This window comes from Durio zibethinus, chromosome 20 (assembly GCF_047325235.1).
Source record: "Durio zibethinus cultivar Kanyao isolate XHJ-2024 chromosome 20, ASM4732523v1, whole genome shotgun sequence".
NCBI classification, from domain to species: domain Eukaryota; kingdom Viridiplantae; phylum Streptophyta; class Magnoliopsida; order Malvales; family Malvaceae; genus Durio; species Durio zibethinus.
In genome coordinates, this window is record NC_143181.1 from 3,182,514 (window position 1) to 3,203,004 (window position 20,491).

A 20,491-nucleotide genomic window follows, 5' to 3' on the forward strand; every position below is an offset into this window, starting at 1 on the left:
AGAGTTAGTTGGCAGTGAGAGAGAAACATGTGTGTAACGGTAAAGAGAGGTCTGTTCTGTTAGAATTGATGGCAAAATGTGTCAGGAAAAAAAAAAAAAAGAAAAAGCAAGGAAAGTATAATATCAAAGAAGGAAGCAAGCAAGCTTGGCCCTGAAGAGAAGAACCTCCGCAATCTCATCTGAGATAAAAATTGTAAAATATTAAAAAGGAAAAAAGTGTTAAATAAATTATAAATAATAAAAAGATAAAAAATTTACAAAGGGGAAAAGGAAAGGAGCTTAGGTTCTGTAATTATTTAGGAACGAGAACAGTTGGCAGTGGTTAGGCTGTCTTTTAAGAACATACATACATACATGTCACCTGTAAGCTTGGGCAGGTAAGCAAAGTTTCAATCTTTATCATTCTTTCTGACTTCACTCTCTCTTATGTGCTTTATCTCTCTAGGCTTGTAGCTCTCTTGCATGTTTGATAGGGTGAACATAAAAGGTTGGAATTTGATGCTTCTTTTTGCTGTTTCGTGCAAGTGCCAAATTGGTGATTGGTGAATTTGGTTTCCTCTTGTAGAATTTAAGCTTAGCATTTGATGCTTTTAGAGGTACTGTCAAACACCCAATTTGGGGGACTGTGAATGAGACTCTGCCCCATTGCAGTCCTTGTCTAATTCAAGTTAGAATTTGATGCTTTTTTTTTTTTTTGGATACCATTATGAGAATATCTCAAAAGGGTTTCTCCAAATTCCTTTTCTTGGTTCTTGGAATGTTGTTAGGTCGTGGTTCGAAACTTGATTGCAAGTTGAGGACTTGAGTTGATCCGCCTCAATTGGGTTTGAGTTGAAGAGATTCAAAACTGCTTAACATAATCAATCACATTGATGTTTAATAGAGTTTGAGATTGTTAAAAAAATAGTTCTTCTCTAAGTTAAAAGGAAAAAGGGAATCTGCTTTCCTTTTATTACACTGTTGAGCTGTTACTTAGCTAATGCCATCGTTTGTCTACGTCCACTTTATGCTCTGAAAGGTTCACTTTCTTGTCTGTGGGAAGCATTTTCTTTTTTGCCTTACAGCCGAGTGGACTTGATCCTAGGGTTTTTGGTAGAAGAGGTCAACAGTTGGTCCCTGTAAGATTTTGGGCCTGATGCATTGATTTCTCCTTTTACTTTGTGTCTCTAGGATGCTGCAATGAGAGGTTTCTTTTACTTTAACATCCCCTCAGTTCTATAAAGCTGCCATGATTACTTGTTCCTTGTTCAGTCTGCAAGATATCCCCAGCTAATTTGGTCAAACCAACTTTTCCTCTAATTTTATGCTACTTCCCTTCTGTTAAATATCTATTCTTAGCCCAGTCTAGTTCAGCTGTTGAGCAGGGATTGATTTCAAATTTGCAATTATAGATAGGTTGAGTTTCCTTAGACTTTGGGGTTTAGCTTTGGAATCTAGAGCATGTTTACTGGTGATAATGATGATGTGGGATTTAAACACAGACGCCAGAGCCTTATGAATTGTCCACCTTCACAGATGAACACAAACCACTTGTCTGACAAAGTTGATGGATCAATGAATTCAATATCAAAGGCACCGGATCCTTTCTTTGGTTCTGGTTGGGATCCAGTTGTTTCACTGAGTCAGAGTGAAGGCCTTGGAGGTTCTTCAATGGTTTCTCACACTGAATTTGCCAATTCTCATTACCCTCTTCTAATGGAAGATCAGGGCATTAGTGGCACTTCCCACTTTTCCCAGATTCAATCTAATCCAAGCTTTGTTGAGCTGGTGCCAAAGCTTTCGGATTTTGGTAGTGGAAATTTGTCAGAAATGGTTGGTCCCTTCAGTCTACCGCAATGCAGCCAGATTGCCAACAGCAGGTGCCCCCCAAATTATGCTCTAAACCCCAAGGTTGGCAATGAAAGGGCTTCAACAAATTGTACACAATCTCTTGGTGAGCACCAAATCTCAGAAGAGCGAGCTGTAGGCACTCCGCCCAATGGAAAGAGCAGAAAACGAGCCCTTGAGTCAAACTCTCAACTAAGATCATACCAGGTATATTGTTAATCTGATTATATGATCACAATAGTTTCAAAACTTTGAAGCAATATGATAATCTATGACTCCACAGACATGAAATTGGCTTTGTTATTTGCATTAGAATGCTGACGAGGAGCCTCGAAAGGATCCTTCCAGAGAGGGCTGTGATGTTCCAAAAGAACAGGATGGGAAGAAACAGAAATCTGAACAAAATGCGGGCGCAAATTCACGTGGTAAGCAAGTTGCAAAACAAGCTAAAGACAGTTCTCAAACTGGAGAAGCTCATAAAGAAAATTACGTCCATGTGAGAGCAAGAAGGGGTCAGGCTACAAATAGTCACAGCCTGGCAGAAAGGGTAACTTCCTGTTTTCATATTGAATGAACAGTTTTTGTGTTCTTAACTTCTTACTGAATCTGGAAATTTCCTGTTTGCAGGTCAGACGGGAAAAGATAAGTGAGAGAATGAGATTGCTTCAAGAACTTGTACCAGGATGCAGTAAGGTTAGTAGAGGTGAAAAAGCATCATATTAGGCTCTTTCTTTCAAAATAAAAGGGAGTTTTGATTAATTGAGGTGGTGTCATTGTTTTAGATTACTGGGAAAGCTGTAATGCTTGACGAGATTATCAACTATGTCCAGTCACTGCAACAGCAGGTTGAGGTATGATACCATGATTGTAACTAGGTGTTTGTGCTTCAGTTTTTCATAACAGCATAACAAGTTCAATGAAAATCATCATGCGCTTGAGCTCCCTTAGATGCTATTGGGGGATAATCCTTTAGTCTACACTAATACAATCAAGAAGCTAACGAGAACTTTGAATCAAAATCTAGGGGAAAATTTTCTTCAATTGGATAACCAGCTTAACTTTGTGTTTCCTTGATAAGAAATTTTAATGGAATTTCAATCCTTGATTGAAATTTCCATGATTTGGTGACACCTTTTTTCTGGCAACTTCATTTTTACATTGGGCTGGTAACTAAATATGGGCTCCTCCCTTGGGGATGTTACATTCCGGTTTTTGCACTATTATACTAAGGTTTAGGACTTGAATTTGAGAACCATGCCATACTTAATTACAAATATGAATGAATTTGATGATATATTATCATTGAATCAGTGCTTGTAACAATGTTACTTGGATCAACATATACTAAATTTCAATGATGTATTTACGTACTTTTTCTTTTCAGTTTTTGTCAATGAAACTTGCCACTGTTAACCCAGAGCTAAACCTTGATTTAGAGAGAATTCTATCCGAAGAAGTAAGTTATTCTTCCAATATAAATTGAGAAATTATACAATCAATTATGATTTGATATATTGGAAGCAATATGAATCCTGACTCTCCCTCCTATATAGATTCTTCATTCACGAGGTGAAAGTGCTGCTGCAGTTCTCGGATTTCGTCCGGGGATAAACTCCTCTCATTCTTTCTCCCCTGGTATCTTTCAGGGAACAATGTCAGGCATCCCAAGTACAAATCCACAATTGTCTCCCTTGCCTCAGGTATCAAAGGATGTGAAAAATATCATTCTTTCTCACCTCTTGCTCATCAGAATATTGATTCGACACTTTTCTGTTGATTACAGACTGTACTAGACAATGAGCTGCAAAATCTTTTTCAAATGGGATTTTATTCCAGTTCAGCCATGGACAGTTTGGGACCAAATGGTATTTATTGAAGTATTTGAGTTAAATTTTCCAACTTGGTTCTCCATTTTCTCACCTTAAGCCTTTACCATTTTCCAGCAGGTCGTTTAAAATCAGAGCTTTGATACGTGCAAGAAGTTGAAATAAAAAGGCTTTTAGTTCCTTCTAACCCAAGCAATCCAATGTTTCAAGTTGACTGCAGATAAACTCATCTAGAGAAGAAAATTGGGGAAAAAATTGAGGGTGAAGTGGCGAAAGAAGGAAAAACCAGGATTATTCAGCTGTACAGGTTTTTTTTTTTTTTGGTTAATCTTAGCGTCAAGGGATTTCTAGGCTTTGTCCAATACATTCCTTCCCGGGCCAGTTTTTTAGTTCCTAACTGTTTGTTATCAGAATTTTTAGCCGAGGAATATAACTCGATAGAATTACAAATCATGTATATTAAAACAACAAAGCAAGAGTTGGTTGATGGAATTTTGAGTTTTAATTGGTATTTTGTAGGTGGTGTTAAGAAAATTATCTTGTAAAGAAATTTTCATTTTCCTTTGTTATTTTCTTACCACGAGTATATTTGGTTTAAAATAAAGCAGTTATTAATAACGTAAATGAGAATTCAAAAAAAATATTTATGAATTGCCATCTCTTGTAATTAGGCTTAGAAGAAAGTATCAATTATGAAGCTTTAGGATACAATTGTAACTCTTTCCCTGGCTACTTTTGCCCAAATATGTGAACAAACGAAACATGAAAAGAAAAACAAAAGTATTTGGCTATGGTTTCGTAGATAGGATCAATTAGATTTAATAATTTAAAATACGATATGATAATATAATATAAAAATAATACGAATAAATGATACAAAAATAACACGATTTAAAATTTTAAAAAAATTATAAATAGATTTAATAAAATTAAAATTTTATATTTTATATCGATATAAATTAGATATAAATTATGATATATAATTTTTATATAAATATAATATTTTATATGACACAATATCAGGAATTATCAGGACTGGGAACAACTGATCATCAGGAAAGGAAAAGAAGAAGAAGAATTGAAAGAAACAACTGAAGCGGTTTTCCGGCTGTTGGCCAACAGAAGCCGGAATTAGCGGAAGAAGTCAGCCCATTTTTAGAAATTTAGCATATCTGCACATAAAATCTTTTATCTGGGGCCAATTGATCCATTTCTCTAACGGGCCGAAAAAAGCCCATTTTCTTTTCTTTTATTTGGAAAAGAATATTTTAAATTTATTTTTTATTAGAAATTATGTAGGGTGTATATATATTTATATATTTTTAATATGAACTTGATCTAAAAAATTGGTAGAAAGAAACAAAATATTTGAATCAACATTTAATTATTTTTGGACAAAGGACCAATTTATTATTCATTGGCATGAATAAAACTGGTAGCCTTCTATATAATTGGCTTTTTTATTAGTAGAAATTCCGTATAATTGGTATTATTTTTTCTGTTATTTTACTTTCTTGGGCTAGCAATTATTTTGGAAGCGTGCTAGGCTAGATTTTCAAAGTTATAGATGAGTAGGATTGGGATGCTAATGAACAAAACATATCAATAGGATATCGATTTTACAAGATTCAAAACAAAAATAATATGTTCTTAAAATAGCCAACAAAATAATGCTCAAGATTCTACCAAAAATTAAAATTTTTTTTATTTATATTTGCGGCAATTGAATTTTATCATTAAAATTAAAATTTTAATATTTTTTCAATAAATCATACAAATTTATTGAAAATTTTTCAAAAAATTTAGAACTAATTGAAAAATCAAGAAAAAGTATTATGTATAGAGTTACTACTAAGGACGCTCATTCATGGACTCTCCTACTCTATCCACTCTTATACCATGTCATTGTTTTGAAATTTGCCTGAAAGATTGCAGGAGGAGCGTTAACAAATGGCATGAAATTTGCCCATATTCCCAAGGCTGGCCCTGACGTCCATGTTTTACAAATTCAACAAATGACGAAATGACAAAACTAATGTTGTATGAAGAAGAAAGAAAATAATAATAATAATAATAATAATAATAATTTTTGTTACATTTCTCGTTGGTGTACTCGATTTGTTTTGATACATGCCCTTTTTTAAAAATGGGAATTTAAAAAGAAAAAAGAGCAAAGAAATTCAAACTAGATTGGAAAATAAAGGAAATTAAAAAATTGGGAATGGAAGATATTATTTTTATGGGACCAAAGCCAAACCAAATGAACGAAAGCCTAACGTAAAAAGGGGATCCCACGAGAAACAAATGCCACATGCCCATCAATTCACGGATGTTGTAGCTGCTGGCTGCTGGACCATGGTTTTCAGATTTCAGTTTCATGGAATTTCAAGTGCCTCTCTCTCTCTCTCCCTTGAGAATGTAAAAACCGTAAAAACATTCTCCAAATAAACGTTGATTGACTACACACATACTCTATCATCATCTGTCCTCGACAAAAATGTTCAGTTTTTCTTCAAACACATCAATTCAAAATTTTCTTGTCCTTTCCTGGAGAAATTCATTGTGGAAAAATATAATATGTATTTTTTGAAGATGCTTAGGGGCGAAAACTGATTTCAGGGGGTCCATATCCTAGTGTGGTCCTGCTGCTTCCGAACAACAAAGTCGGTGAGCCAGCTCTGGTGATGGGCTACGGCCCCACGACTCAAGAATCAGACAATGGAGACACCCACATGCTTCCCATCTACTTAAGGACGTACTTTATGAGCAGTAATTGCTTGGTGGTAGGACAAGATTTAAGCTCAATCTTAATTCCTCGATAATGTCTCCATCTAAATTCTGGTTAATTTTAAACTGTAAGGCTGAATCTGTTATAAGGAAACGGAAGACTTTGACAGAAAGTAAATGCTTAAACTAAAATAATACACTGCCATTTGCACACCTGAAAAGTGCTGAGAAATGAAAAAGGTTCATTCTTTAAGATCCTTTTAAGAAACTTATTCAAACATAATTACAAAGGTGGTTTTTGTTCATGAAATCAGGAGAGGGTTTGGTAAAGGTTTGTAAAGACTAAAGAGAGTTAGTTGTCCGAATATGAAGGGCAAACAAGAGTGATGAAAGATCGAAGTTTCCTTACCAAATAAAGACAGATATGTTTTAAACTTTTTCCTGGATTTGGTGAAACGAAAGGTTAGACTGTATAAAAACCCAGATAGCTAAATGTGAAAAAAACAAGAAGAAAAAAGTGGGGGGGGGGGGGGGGGGGAAGGTGGGGCTGGTGAAATGATTTTGCTTGAATGGAAATCAGCACCGTTATCATCCTCATGAAAATAAGTGAAAAAGGAGAAGGGATCAATGTTCTACCTTGCTCTTAAGTAAATTCCTGTTTGATCTTTGAACAACAATTTTTTCTTACAAAAGAATTGACAGAAAAACAAAAGAATCAAAAAAAAAAAAACCCTTACATATACTGAAGAGTATCACCATTTTAAGGTGAGCCTATGTGCAAATTGAGGCCATTCTTCTGTCCATGTAACACAATTTCTATTTGATGTCTTTCACATTTTCCTACGAAGTCCCTAATCTGTCCTTTAGAGAACCTGCTCACCAATCAAGTCTAGACCAACCAGAAGGAAGGATATCCCTTGAAATAGCAAGAAATAGAAATGGATACCCTGTGCAGACAGGAGGCTCCTAGCTGAAGCTGTTAGAAGAAGGAATGCCAGAGCTAGCTCCTTCGTATATATCCTATTATGCTTCTTTTTCGTAGCCTTTTGTTCTTGCTGAAGATCTGCTTTCATTTCATCAAGATTGGGTTCTGATCCCCTACGTTGATGTTTTGGCTCCTTCTCAACCAAAGAGACAAGATCGCCCTCAGATGATCGACCAGACTTTTTTGTAACAACCCACTCATATGCACTACCAAGCTGGAAAAGACCAGAGATCATGGCGTTGAACTTAGTCACTGACATGGTGTTCTCAAAGAGAAGGTAAGGGACAATGAATGGGAAGGATTTTGGGGCTGGAAGGATGTTGAGAAATGACATTGTAGCAGGGATGTAACAGACAACCCATGCTGGAAGCTCAGCCTCTGGAACGAACATGGTCATGGGGAGAATTATGCAGAAAAGAGTGAAAGAATAAAATGGCAGGATCAGTTTTCTAAGCAGAAAAAACAGAAAGATCATATTGAATTTCTTCCACACACTAATCTGCATTAATCAAAATCAAGAACAAGAACAAAGTTAGGAATCAGGATCGCTCTCAAGCATTATTGAATTTAACATAACTGCTGGTTTAAGCAAAGAGAGGTTTGAAAAAGTATGCACCTTAGCACGGATAATATCTGGCAAACAGAGGCGGAACAACTGCATGGGTCCAGAGTGCCACCTGTGCTGTTGTTTTCTATAAGCTTCATACGATTCAGGAAGTTCACACTGACACTGAAAGCATAACAAAAACCAAAAACATTAACTCCCAAGAAAGTGAATGGCTGCAAAATTCAACTACTAATAGGACAGATTACATTAGAGCTATACCTCAACATCATTGAGGAAAATGAACTTCCATCCTTGAAGGTGAGCACGGACGGCAATATCCATGTCCTCAACTGTAGTCCTCTCCAACCACCCACCAGAATCCTCCAAAGCCTTAATCCTCCAAACCCCAGCAGTCCCATTGAACCCAAAGAAATGAATGAAAACACCATTCACTTGTTGCTCTACCTCAAAATGAAATGACAAATTTATGTTTTGCAGTCTTGTAAGCAAATTCTCATCCTTATTCACAAATGACCACCTTGCCTGAACCAATCCTAAATCCTCATTATCCTGTAAGCATATAACCAAAAAAAAAATTTCACTTCAACTAATCCTAAACATAATTATTTTGTGCTTGAATTGACTAAATTGTACCCAACTCAAAACAGAAGCAGTTAATTTAATTACCTTAAAATGGGGAACAGTTCGTTTGAGGAAATCGGGGGTGGGCTGGAAATCGGCATCGAAAATGGCAACAAATTCATAGTCTTTAACGTAACTACAACTCATGGCAGATTTAAGATTACCAGCTTTGTAGCCATCTCTAATTACACGGTGCCGATACACAATGTGGGCACCTTCTTGTTGCCATTTATGCACCTCCTCTTTAATAAGCAGCTGAGTTGTTGGATCATCAGAATCATCCAACACTTGAATCAAAATTTTCGACTTTGGCCAGTCCAAATTACAAACAGCAGCTATTGATTGTTGGTAAACCTGCAAATAAATAATTAAAATTAAACCATAATTAAAAAAAGAGTTTCTTTTAAAATGATGAAAAAAGTTTTTGTTTTTCTTGTTTTACCTCTTTTTCGTTACACATAGGGATCTGAACGAGAACCATTGGGAAGAAACCGTTTTCTCCAGATTCAAGATCTGCGATAGCTTCTTGCTTGGGAATTGGCTTGATTTTTTTGAAACGGATCCAAAAACAACCCAAACAGAGAACTAACCTATCCATGCTTTGGATAAGGAAAAGAATAATGCAGACATTTGCAAGAAACTGAAGAGGAGGAGCGAGATACTCCACCCGAATCAAAACCCAACGAGAGTATAGCCAATCGAACAAATCTCTAACACCAAACGGTGCCGTAAATATGTACTGTAATTGAAGCTCTGGAGTACCAAAATGCCAGCCTTTAAAATACGCGGCGATCTCGAAACCGAGTAACAATAAAGATAACCAAAGGAACACTTTGATGCAGTTATAGAACCTTGTTTTAACGGTTTTGTTTTCATTGGAGAAAGTGCTGTCGGTTTCAGTGTCGTTGTCGGTGTCGGTTCGTCCAGAGGCGACTCGGCGACGGATGGCTGAACCGAGGCTGACCAATGTGGAGGCAATGGAGGTTAAGCAACCGGCAGCGCGGTGGGCTTTTAAAAGGAGGACCCAAGTGAGTTGCTTCGCGTTTTTGCCACGCGCTTTTACTCGCCCACCGGTTGGGGTGTCGCCGATAAGGAAATCCTCTTCAGATGGACCTTCGAGCTCGACCATTGACCAGTTTGGGTTTTCCATTTTGACAACCACTGGGGTTCCTTTATGGCTGCCTTTTGCCCACCAATCAAAGGACGGCGCCATTGTTGAAGCAAACAAAGGGGAGATACAGACGCGTGGATTTTGCTAAAAGCAAAGAAGCGAGGGCGTCTCTGTCTAAATCATGGAGAAAGAAACTTATAGAAAAAAAAAAAAAAACTTTGGGTTTTGAAGAGACAGAGAGAGAGCTTCTCAGTTCAGCCTGTTGAGGTGGGAAATTTAAGGAAGTGCCGAGCAAGCTCTTCTCGTTCAATTACAGCTTGCAAAAGGAGATGGAAAGAGAGAGATGGGAAAAAGGCAGTAACAGCTCAACACGTCTTTGATTTTGATTTTCTCAAAAAATAAAAATAAAAAATATGATTTCAAAAAAACCAAATCGAAATTTAGACACATTACATTAAACTACACACTTTTTTTAAGACACGAAACACGACAGCGCTGTGTCTGTCCAAATAAAAATTCAAAAGGACAAAACAGAGAAAAAAAATTGATAATCTTTCTTTGTTTGCTTAACAAATAACCAAATCTTGACCCACAAAAGATTTTACACCCAAATAGAAAAACAGCAACTAAGGAATTGTATTATTACAGGATTATGTTCATAATTACAAAGAAAATCTTGAAAAATAAAGACAACTTTGCGGAGTTCCGACAATGACAGAGTATCTCTCTCTGTTTTTTCTTTTACACTTACTGCTTTTAAATTTTAATAAATCTCAGCAACGACCTGCAACGACATGAGCCCTAACCCTAGAATAATAAAATCATCGTACAGCGCGTGTAAAAATGGTAAGTTTCTATCGACTTTTCTTCTGGGTTTGGCGTAGTTATTTCGCGTGTGATTAAAAAGAAAACAGAAGAAAAATTGAAACATAATTTATTATTCTAAAAAAAAAAGAAGAAATATCTGCGAATAATTCATCACACGCGAAAATGCAGGCAATGCTCGAGAATGTTCAAAGCGATCTGCCGATCTCTCTAACAAACCAAAATGTGTTAAAAAGTTCTTTTAAAAAATGAAAATGATTTCTTTTTTTTTTTTTCAAATTTTTTTTAGTTTAAGTCTTTTAGAATGCACCGGTCACGCTCCATTTGGAAGCGTGTTCTACATTGTCTAACAAGTAACACTCTTAAATGGCGAAGCATATCAATTTTGTTTTATTTAAATACCTATACATTAAAATGATATTTCTAAATATTTCAGATTAAATATATAATAACTAAATTGAAATTCAATGATATTGAGATCATATTTGATACATATAAGATTAATATAATAAAATAATAATTATTTTATATTATATTTAATTTATATCTAAAAAAATAAGATTAATAAAAAAAATTATCATCTTTTTGTTACAAAATAATTCATTTCTTTTAAAGTAAAAACGATTATTTTTAATTTATAAAATTAAATATATATATTTTATTATATTTTTAAAAATTATATTATATAAATTTAAAAAAATAATAATTTTAATTAATAAATAAATTATTTTATTATAATCTTTATTAAATCCATTTAATAATTAATTCTGACTTTTTAATAAAATTCATTTAATAAATCTCAAAATAAAATGGTTGACTACTTTCTGTCACGTGTTAAATTCCATTTAAAGGTGATTAAAAGATTTTATGGTATTAAACAATGTTTTATGATTGAATTTTTGTCAGAATCAACTATGATGAAACCAAAACAAGATTTGAATTTATTGAGTTTTTGAGATTCCCTCCATAATTTGCTTATTTTTCTACTGTTATTAACCCCAAAAGAGAATCACGCGCCGCAGATGCAGTTTCCCTTGCGACGAACTGACGATCAAAGTATTTAGTGTACTATTTTGGCGAGAACAATAATATAGATAGAAATAGTCAAAATTAGCCTCAGACATTCTCCGAGAGTAAGCCACCGACAGTTTTGAGTCAAAGAGCGTGAAAGTCACGAGGGTTATTTTGGGAAATCCGGTGGACGCGAGACAAGGGAAGAGAAATTAACGATGTGGTACTTCAGAAATCAATGTCCGAATAGAGATATCCAAAATATTTGTGAATTTTCATTTAATTGATAAAAATATTATTTAATAATTTTAAATTTTAGTACATATAATGTTTTTATTTGTATAAGAAATCTTTTATCTTTGCCTGAGCATTTAATTCTCCTTATGTCAAAAATAAAATTGACTAGTGTAAGCCCAATTTCGATGTGTTAAATTAATTTATAATATTTTATTTATTTAAAATAATTTAATATAAATTTTGTATTGTTAAGTGTGTAAAGGTTTATTAAAATAATTGACAACAAAATGTTAATTAATATAAAACTAAATAAAAAATGTTAACCTTTCAAGAGAAAAGTAAAATAGTCATAGATCCTCCTTAAGCAGATTTTAATTTGAAAGCTTACTTTAATAAGTACAGTCTTTGTCGAGCTTAAAATATCCAACTCCATTAGTAACAATGATTAAAACAAAAAAGAAAATTACTCTACAAATGTTATGGCCAATAATATGAAATCTTATTCGAATGAATGAAAAATCAAGATCTTTTGGTGTGATGTCATCAAATGCAAGTTCAATAATATTCTTTAGATAAACTTTTGATATTGTATTCTTGCAAGCAACAAAAATGCATTTAAGTATAAACTTTTCTATTTTATATTGCTAAATAGATGTTTATTTTCAAATGCCCACGTACTGCCAAACATAGGAGTAATAAGAAAGTCTCCTATACCTTGAAAAAACATTTTTGCATAGACTAACCACCGAACATACTCACGACGTGTACATAGCTTGTTATGTTGAGCATCGACCTTAGTAACTTAGAAAATATCCAAATATTTTAGCAATAGGCTAAAAACCCTTATAATCTGTAAGGGTTTATACTAGAATTGTTCAATCATATCGATGAGAATGAAATATCTTCAAAACTTAAAAGGTTGCGAGTACTTGTCTCTGAACTTGATCAACAACTTTATGAATTATAACTTTTATTTGATGAACTTGTAAAGCTGCAGAAACTACAAATGGAGCAAGTATACTAGCAGATGAGAAGTTATTCTTAGGAATTGGAGATTCAAAAACTGGTTTATTGCCATTTGTCTCTTTATAATCAATTTTGCTTTGCTTATTTGTTAATTTATGAACTAGTGTTGACACCGAGGGTGTTTTATATTACTCATTCACATTTAAGTTGTTCACTTCCAACGATGAGTTATTTATTTCAACTGAGAATTGCGATATTTTATTACTCTTAAGGTTTTTTTTAGATGGAGATGATTCTATGATTTTCAAATTGTCTTTGGAAATATATCGAGGTTCTCTAATTGGTTTTAACTCTAAATTAATTGAGTAGCTCACAGTCATACATCTAAAAGTCAGTCCACAATCCCTAATACTTGCCCTCTAAATAATGGACATCAAAGTTTTCATAAAGTGTATCCTTTTGGAAATTTGAAAAAAAAAAGTTCAAAATTGGGAAATTCCATACACTCATAAATCCGTTTTATTGCTAATTAATTCAATTACTTAATTGTTTATGTTCATACTTTTTTTCTTGCCTTAAAACTACTTTTATTCAATATCTTTTCCTATCACATAATTTAATTTTCTCTATTAGTCAAAGAAAACACAATATAAAACTCAATAATAATAAAAAAAACTTCAACTTTAGATGAATCAATTAATAAGCAAAAATCGAATACACAATGTCAAAAAAACAAACAATACATAAAATCTAACAAATCAAAATACAAAATAAAAAGAAAAACACATATTACAATTCGTATTAACTTGAAAATATAATATCACAGCTTGAAAAAACCCTGAGACAAAAAAAATCAATCAAACAATTTTATTCAAATAACATACAAAACAAAGTACTCTTAAAAAAAATACAAATTATGCACTAAAAGACTGTGTTTTTATAAAGAACAATTTGATTTTCATCCAACATCTATACATATAAAGATAAATTATTAAAAAAAAATATTCACAACAATATGCAATCCTGAGAACCACAAAACCCAAATTTCATTTAACATAAAAATATGTAACATCAAAATCATTAAAAGAAAATTAAAAAAAAAATCGACATTCAATTAAACAAAAAAAAAAAAAGGAGATTTAACCTAAAAACACCATAGCAAAAAAGAAAAAGAAAAAAAAATCAATAATCACAAACTAGAAAATGCTCTCTTTCACATGAAAGTTATACTATTTGAAGCTGTTTTGAAACAATAATGAAAACTCAAAAATAAAACATTTGAAATTCAAATTTAAACATATATGTTGAAGTTAAAACACAATTGTAAAATATATATATATATATATATATATATATAAAAAGACACCTATAAACAGGAAAAGAACCTTTTGCTCTTTTGTACGAATAAAATATCCCACTGATCTCACTAAAACTGTAAAATATTATAAGAAAAATACATGACAAGCAAAAATCCTTTCAGAGATTTTTTTATATAAGGTATATTGATTTGGTTATGGAAACGTGAGACATGATGAAGTGAGGAACAACATTAATATTTTAAAGTAAAAAAAAAAGAAATGAATTATTTGTACCTCAACCTTTTCTCTTCACATTCTAATCTTTTTTTAATTTTTTGTAAAGTAAAATTATTTTATTATTTTTTTCTTTCCCACAAAATTTTTAAAATGAATTTTCAAAAATTTTTAAAAATTTTGAATATCTATTTTTAAACAGCTTTATAACTTTTTGAAAATTTATTTTTAAAAAGATTTACAACTTTTTAATAATTTATTTTAAGAAATTTATACAAAAAATAATTAAAGAATTTTACTTATTAAAATAAAAAAAAAGAGTGCGAAGAGAAATAACCGGATGCAAATAGTCCCTCTCAAATTGGAATAGACTCTGTGGTAAGGTCTGAGCTCTTAAACATAGGATAAGGGCTGCAATCGGAATTTGACGTTCATTTTTGTGGTTTAAACGGAGAATTTTGGAATAATTCTGTCTGTTGGATCTCGTGACACGTGTGGGGAGAAGCGATATGAGATCCGCACTTGAGAAAGAGTGGAAAATTGGAAATGAGAGGAGAGAAAGGCAACGCCAAGTGACGGTGAGGGAGAGAGAGAGAGACAGCACTAGCTGGCCACCACAGCCGGCAGCTGCCTGTCGTGCAAGCTTCGCTTACCTGCCGTGCTCTTCTAATTTTCACTCCTTGAGTAGCAAATTAAAAATAAAATACTTCACACATAAAAATAATTTCATATTAGATTTAGTATATATTATTAAATAGTTAATGGATTTGAACTTCCGTATTATAAATACGTTTAAAATCACTAAAAACATAACAATTAATTTAAAATTACATGAAAAATTTTATACACAAATGATATCATCATTGCATCAACTCTTAGTATTATTTCGATAATCATAGAGATTTTTTTCGTTATAAATTTGTTGGTTTGTCATTGATGATTTTACTATCTTAAACTTTGAACTTCCAACGTTTTTGTGCTTAAATCATATATTACTAAATTTGTTATTTCGTTTAAAAGTTTTTGGTCAAGAACAAAGAAAAGAGAAAGGAAAATGAAAAAAAAAAAAAAAAGTCAACAAATTAAAACTAAGAAAATTCAAGGATGGTGTGGAAGTGGATTAATATAGGAATAAAACCAACAACATTCATGGAAGACAGCTTTCCATATGATTGCTTTTGATTATTTTCCAATGAAACCAAAGGGAATTATAGAAATTTCTTGAGTAAGTATTGTAAAATTAATTAACATTATCATAATACTAAAGATTAATATTCTTTAAGACATTAAAATTTGTAAAACATGTAGGCCCCTAACATTTGTATTATATAAACACAAGGTCAGGTGAGATTAAATAACATTGGTGATCATAAGCATAATTGATCTCCATATACACATAATAAATGCCTAAAATAAATGGACGGTTCATTGACTTTAATGAATTAAAAAAAAAAAAATCATGGGCACATGAATTTAAAAAAAAAAGTTTGCCTAATATTGTGGAAGGAAATGATATACATTCTTCCGTTCTAGTGTATACTAACCCGATATTTTAATGTGAGAGTTTAATACGGACTATTACTTTTTTTTTTTTAATGAAAGAATTTAAAGTTTAGAGATAAAAAAATTATAATTATTAATATTTGAATTATAAATTTATTAAATATTAAAATTTTAAAATAATTATATGAATTAATTACGTGAAACCTTGAGTTGAAAATACTACATATTTTGCGTGTGTGAGAATACGTTGCCAAATAAATAAGCATAGAATAAACCTCACATTCCCACACATTGTGTTCTTTTTAGTTGTTAGATTAGATTATAGTTTCAATTCACTCTCCTTCAGGCAAGGCAAAGCATCCAAAAAACAACCCAATTTATGCTGTACAATATATTTTAGTGCTGTCTTTTCATTTTATCATCAAGAAAAAAGCAGTCAAAGCATGGGCTTATTATAAAAGGAGGGAAAAAAAAAGGGAGAAAGAAAGATGGCAAGCTGTACTGCTATTTTCTTTTCTTTTATTTTTAATTTTAGAAGGGAGTGATAGAAAAATTTAACATATCCGAAATTGAAATGTCAACTTACAATTTCTTTTTTATTTTGGAATTATGATTTTTTTTATTCCAAAAAAATTATACTCCTAATTAAGCTGGCATTTTTTTCAATTTTGAATTTGAATTTGTATGAATAGTGTTATTATTTTTTTATTACTATAAAACTGTTCTCAACAAGCCATGTCTGGGATATGGCTTTCGCCACAAAGGGTAAATTCTTTCAAAATTTATTGTTCTAATAAGCCTGTTTTGAATTGATTGTGGCAATTAAAAAAAAAAAAAACCCGTCAAAATTTTAAATTACATTCTCCAGTTTATTAATTTGAATATAATATTCAAAACTAATCGCTTAATTATGTTTGTAACAAGCATTTATTATTCTGATAATAAAAAAATTTTGATGAACATGTCTATCACTTTGACCTATCAGCTTGGACATATGTACTTTAAAGCTTTCGTTTGAAAATAGGGACAATCCATCGTGGTTTTCACGACGAAGAAACAAAAAGCTAAATCCTCAAAAGGGTGAGAAAAAAAAATACTATATTTAATCTCCCAATTAGAATGTCTTCCCTCGTAGAATAACATTACATTCTGTACGAGAAGGCAAATGACAAGACGGCAAAAATGAGTATTCAACGTAGGCTATTGTGATATTCCCGAAATATATATATTCAGAATTTTCCTATTTGTACTCTCAAAAAGAATCAAGAACTAACAACTTAATCACCTGCATAGAAAAGATCGTATCGAACCTGCATAGAACTAACAACATAATGTCTTCATAGAAAAGATCGTATCGAACCTCATTAGACGCTGGAACAGTCCACAGCCTATTGCTCACATATCAGTAGAGATAACAGATCACGCTTTAGCTATTCGTCATTCAGCTTTGAGGATAAGTTGCATGAAAGAAACCCAGATTATTTCCTTGCCTATTAGCTTCAGTTTCCAGCTATGTCAATGCACCAGGAAAACTAGATATAGATGGAGACACTTCCATAAAATCAGGTTATAACTCCGTCGACACTAAAAATGCTATAAATGTCACTAATCACAGCCACTGTGCTTGTTGAGACAGCAAGAAAAATCATCATCCATGATATTAGTTTATCATTCTTTGTTGCAATTCCATGGGTGTCCCTGTATAAGTGCACATCAGAACTATTAATTATTTGATTACCATCCAACATAAACCATGATCTAGGAGTTAGTAGCTAACCTTTAATACTAGTTTTCATTTATGGTACACTCTCTATTAAACATATAATTCTCTACCATCCAACATAATGTTGCCATTGATAACATCATATCCAACACACAGTTGCATGTAAAGTTCTTTTGACACTGAATTCAATAAAACTTGTTCATAATAACTATTACTTACCTAAGTGTGATTGCAGCTGGAAAGATAAAACCAACACAAACGGCGGCAGTTGCACCAGTGAACTGGAAGGCATCCCAGATACTGGGAATAAAGTTGGCTCCCATAAAGATAAAAAACATAAGAGCTACTGTTATTGAGAAGAACCTCCTGTTATCAAAAGCAATAGGAATGGCATATGGAAATAAAAGACCATCTACATTGAGACGAAGGGAGTAAAACACAATTGGGAAAACAAGCATCAGGTGAAGACCATAGCTCACTCTGACCAAATCATCAAGCAATGAGCTATATGGAATTCCAAGATCACCATCAAAATTGGCAAGCACGTCATCCAAAGTATGATCTCCAAAGAGAAGGACTCCAAAGAAGCTGGTAGCAATGTAGACTGAAGAGCAAAATGTGAGGGACTTTCTAACTATTGACTTCATCTGTGTAGGGTCTTTCAGTTCATTCTCTATCGGGAGTACTGCAAGGGTTAATCAATTCCATATAAGCTAGCAATCATACATTAAACATTTAACAATCTTTGCTATGCAAGAAACAGGATTGTGCAGGATAGTTGAAAATTGAAACAGTTATTTTCAAAACAATGAATTTGCTACACAAGAAATGCACACAAAGATAGATATAAAACGACTAATAATATAAACTCAAGTCTCTCGTAGTCTCATAAGCAAACAATTTTGATATACATCATGATAACTACATCAAAATACAGAATACATAATGATAACTACATCAAAATACGTCGAACTAACATTCTTAATAATAGCGCATCATATTTGTAATTCTATGTAATGTTGAACTATAAATGGTCGACTTGGATGGAAATTCACTTGAACCAACAATTAAACAAAACCAATTATGATAGCAAATGAATAGTATTGAAAGTACTAAACAGTATAGAAACAGTCGATCTGTCATGACTCACCATTATGGTGGCATATATAAGCAGTAACTAGAACAGGAACGGTGGTGAAAAGCTTCCAAAATGATGCTTGATTAACAAGTTTTGGCATTAGACGAGGCATTCCAATTTTCCCTTCCATCAACTTCACAATTGCAACTCCTGCTGTTATTGCCACAAACACAACCGCCAAACCGACAGACAATGCAGACGTGTATCTCAATGAATCTAAAATAAACAAAACCACGAAAATTTTGACCAAAGAAATTAAAAGTTAATACCTTAACTATTTTATATCATCAATTTAGAATTTTGACGAGTTCGTTACCAACGCGTTTGAATGAAATGAGAGGCGCAAATACGAAAAGTGTGGTGAACAAGAGCAAAGCCGAACGCGTGGTCCACCAATGTTCACCGAACCATTCTTCTATTACTCCCCTGTGGCGGAACCCTTCCACCCATGTCCCCGATAGCACATCACCTGCCAACAATTCAAATTCAGTCGTGATCAAACGGTTATTAATTGTTCCACGTGGCCTAATTTTGGCTTCAAGTTACCTATGATGATCATGTAAACGACAAGCATGCCCAAGTTGTTGATGACAATGCAGGCTTGAAGGAGGTTACGGCCCGGCCCACCGAAAGCGTCGGCGGCGACTCCTGAATACGTGGCGGACTTGGAGGCTCGGCTAAATCTGAGAATCATATCGATGGATGATTCTGTTAACATAGAGACGAATATGATCGTGATTAGACCAGGGATTAGGCCCAGTCGATTGACGGTGGCTGGGAGCGCCATGATTCCGGCTCCCACGATGGTGGTCGAGAGGTTGAATACGGCTCCTGAAATTGACGCCCCATCGAAGCCGGATTCGTGAGCCTCGAATAATTGGTCTCGGAGCTTTCGAGGTGTGAGAGGCGTTCGGGGACTCCGTCGGTATTTACGGTCTGACGAGGGCATAATCGTCATTTTATCAGGTTGGTGGTTAAGACCGTTGAAGGGATGGAATAAGAGACTTAAGTTGAAGAGGATAGAAAGCCATGACCCATGAGTCGGTGTACAATATATGGACGTTAGGGAGGCCTTCACGCGGGAACTGACGTCGCCAATATCATCATGACACGTGTAAAAGCCGGGAAATTTCAGGATAATAAACGGAACCATCGAGGGGTCTTTGGTTTGAAGATTCCGTCAGTTGGACGGCCTCCTTTTGGTGTCGTTTAGATTATGAGGATAAGGACAATATTTAAATGAAGTTTGGGAAAATTTTTAAAAATATAATTTAATAAAAGTTTTAATGAAAAATTTAAATTGATAGATTAATAAAATTTATTGGGGAGGTTAATAATATATAAAAAAATTATAAAAAAATTATATTTAATTGATACTTATTTGATAATAAAAATTTTGTTAATATTTTTATTAAAAATATTTATCTAAAATTATATATCAAAATTTATTAAAAGTTATTTAAAAAATCAAATAACCATAAATTTTAATCATTTATTATTAAAAATTTATAAATTTTACGTAAAAAACTTTATTTAAATCTTTGTTACTGGGAAGTGCTGAAATGCCAAAGATTACGGGAAGTAGAAGGAAAGCGAACGGCGACTAGACACCTATCAGCCATCGAGTTTATGCTTAAAATGGAAATTTCACTGGTGCACGTTTGGCGTACATTTTTAACAATTGCAACGGCTAGGTTGTCCACTAATGAAGAGACCGTTGTCCTTTGGGTTAAGAAGGCCTAAAAAGAAGGCCCTCATTAAGGTGATATGGGCCTCTTGCACTTGCATTCGTTGCTTGCTTTTGTACATGCCCACCATGCTCGAGTCTGTGCTCATCTCCTACCCAGATCTTATATGATCCAAGCCCAAAGATCGTTCACCTCTCAGATCA

The 20,491-nt window shown here is 33.3% G+C and overlaps 3 protein-coding genes across 5 annotated transcripts; 1 reads left to right on the forward strand and 2 right to left on the reverse strand.

The window, feature by feature from the left end:
• Positions 1–247: 247 nt before the first annotated feature.
• Positions 248–4,231, forward strand: LOC111315472 (transcription factor bHLH74-like). Of its 3 annotated transcripts, XM_089749572.1 has the most exons (9): positions 248–377; positions 1,516–2,034; positions 2,141–2,374; positions 2,455–2,520; positions 2,610–2,678; positions 3,212–3,283; positions 3,381–3,527; positions 3,611–3,692; positions 3,771–4,231. In XM_089749572.1, exons 2-9 carry the CDS (start codon positions 1,516–1,518, stop codon positions 3,794–3,796), a joined length of 1,215 nt encoding a protein of 404 aa, XP_089605698.1. In that variant the 5' UTR covers positions 248–377; the 3' UTR covers positions 3,797–4,231. The 3 variants fall into 3 exon arrangements, with proteins under 3 accessions (XP_089605698.1, XP_022772932.2, XP_022772933.2); XM_022917197.2 differs by lacking the exon at positions 248–377 and having other exon boundaries at positions 384–2,034; XM_022917198.2 differs by lacking the exon at positions 248–377 and having other exon boundaries at positions 384–2,034; positions 3,774–4,231.
• Positions 4,232–6,996: 2,765 nt separating this feature from the next.
• Positions 6,997–9,916, reverse strand: LOC111315475 (putative xyloglucan glycosyltransferase 12). The gene is made up of 5 exons (XM_022917199.2): positions 8,997–9,916; positions 8,600–8,908; positions 8,192–8,482; positions 7,982–8,095; positions 6,997–7,864 (listed from the first exon to the last, which is right to left on the reverse strand). The coding sequence occupies exons 1-5, from the start codon at positions 9,765–9,767 to the stop codon at positions 7,244–7,246; spliced, it is 2,106 nt and encodes a 701-aa protein (XP_022772934.2). The 5' UTR covers positions 9,768–9,916; the 3' UTR covers positions 6,997–7,243.
• Positions 9,917–16,821: 6,905 nt separating this feature from the next.
• Positions 16,822–19,640, reverse strand: LOC111315476 (amino acid transporter AVT6A-like). The gene is made up of 5 exons (XM_022917200.2): positions 19,147–19,640; positions 18,917–19,069; positions 18,613–18,816; positions 17,682–18,147; positions 16,822–17,437 (listed from the first exon to the last, which is right to left on the reverse strand). Exons 1-5 carry the CDS (start codon positions 19,556–19,558, stop codon positions 17,302–17,304), a joined length of 1,371 nt encoding a protein of 456 aa, XP_022772935.2. The 5' UTR covers positions 19,559–19,640; the 3' UTR covers positions 16,822–17,301.
• Positions 19,641–20,491: the final 851 nt, after the last annotated feature.

Bases quoted from the DNA above. Each gene is read 5' to 3' on its own strand.
- LOC111315475 (XM_022917199.2), bottom strand. From the start codon at position 9,767: ATGGCGCCGTCCTTTGATTGGTGGGCAAAAGGCAGCCATAAAGGAACC. The intron at 8,909-8,996 runs GTAAAACAAGAA...ATTTATTTGCAG, and splicing joins CTATGTGTAACGAAAAAGAG to GTTTACCAACAATCAATAGC. The intron at 8,096-8,191 runs GTATAGCTCTAA...TTATGCTTTCAG, and splicing joins TTTTCCTCAATGATGTTGAG to TGTCAGTGTGAACTTCCTGA.
- LOC111315476 (XM_022917200.2), bottom strand. From the start codon at position 19,558: ATGACGATTATGCCCTCGTCAGACCGTAAATACCGACGGAGTCCCCGA. The intron at 18,148-18,612 runs GTGAGTCATGAC...TAACCCTTGCAG, and splicing joins TTATATATGCCACCATAATG to TACTCCCGATAGAGAATGAA. The intron at 17,438-17,681 runs GTAAGTAATAGT...GCACTTATACAG, and splicing joins CCAGCTGCAATCACACTTAG to GGACACCCATGGAATTGCAA.
- LOC111315472 (XM_022917197.2), top strand. From the start codon at position 1,441: ATGTTTACTGGTGATAATGATGATGTGGGATTTAAACACAGACGCCAG. The intron at 2,521-2,609 runs GTTAGTAGAGGT...TCATTGTTTTAG, and splicing joins TTGTACCAGGATGCAGTAAG to ATTACTGGGAAAGCTGTAAT. The intron at 2,679-3,211 runs GTATGATACCAT...TTTTCTTTTCAG, and splicing joins CACTGCAACAGCAGGTTGAG to TTTTTGTCAATGAAACTTGC.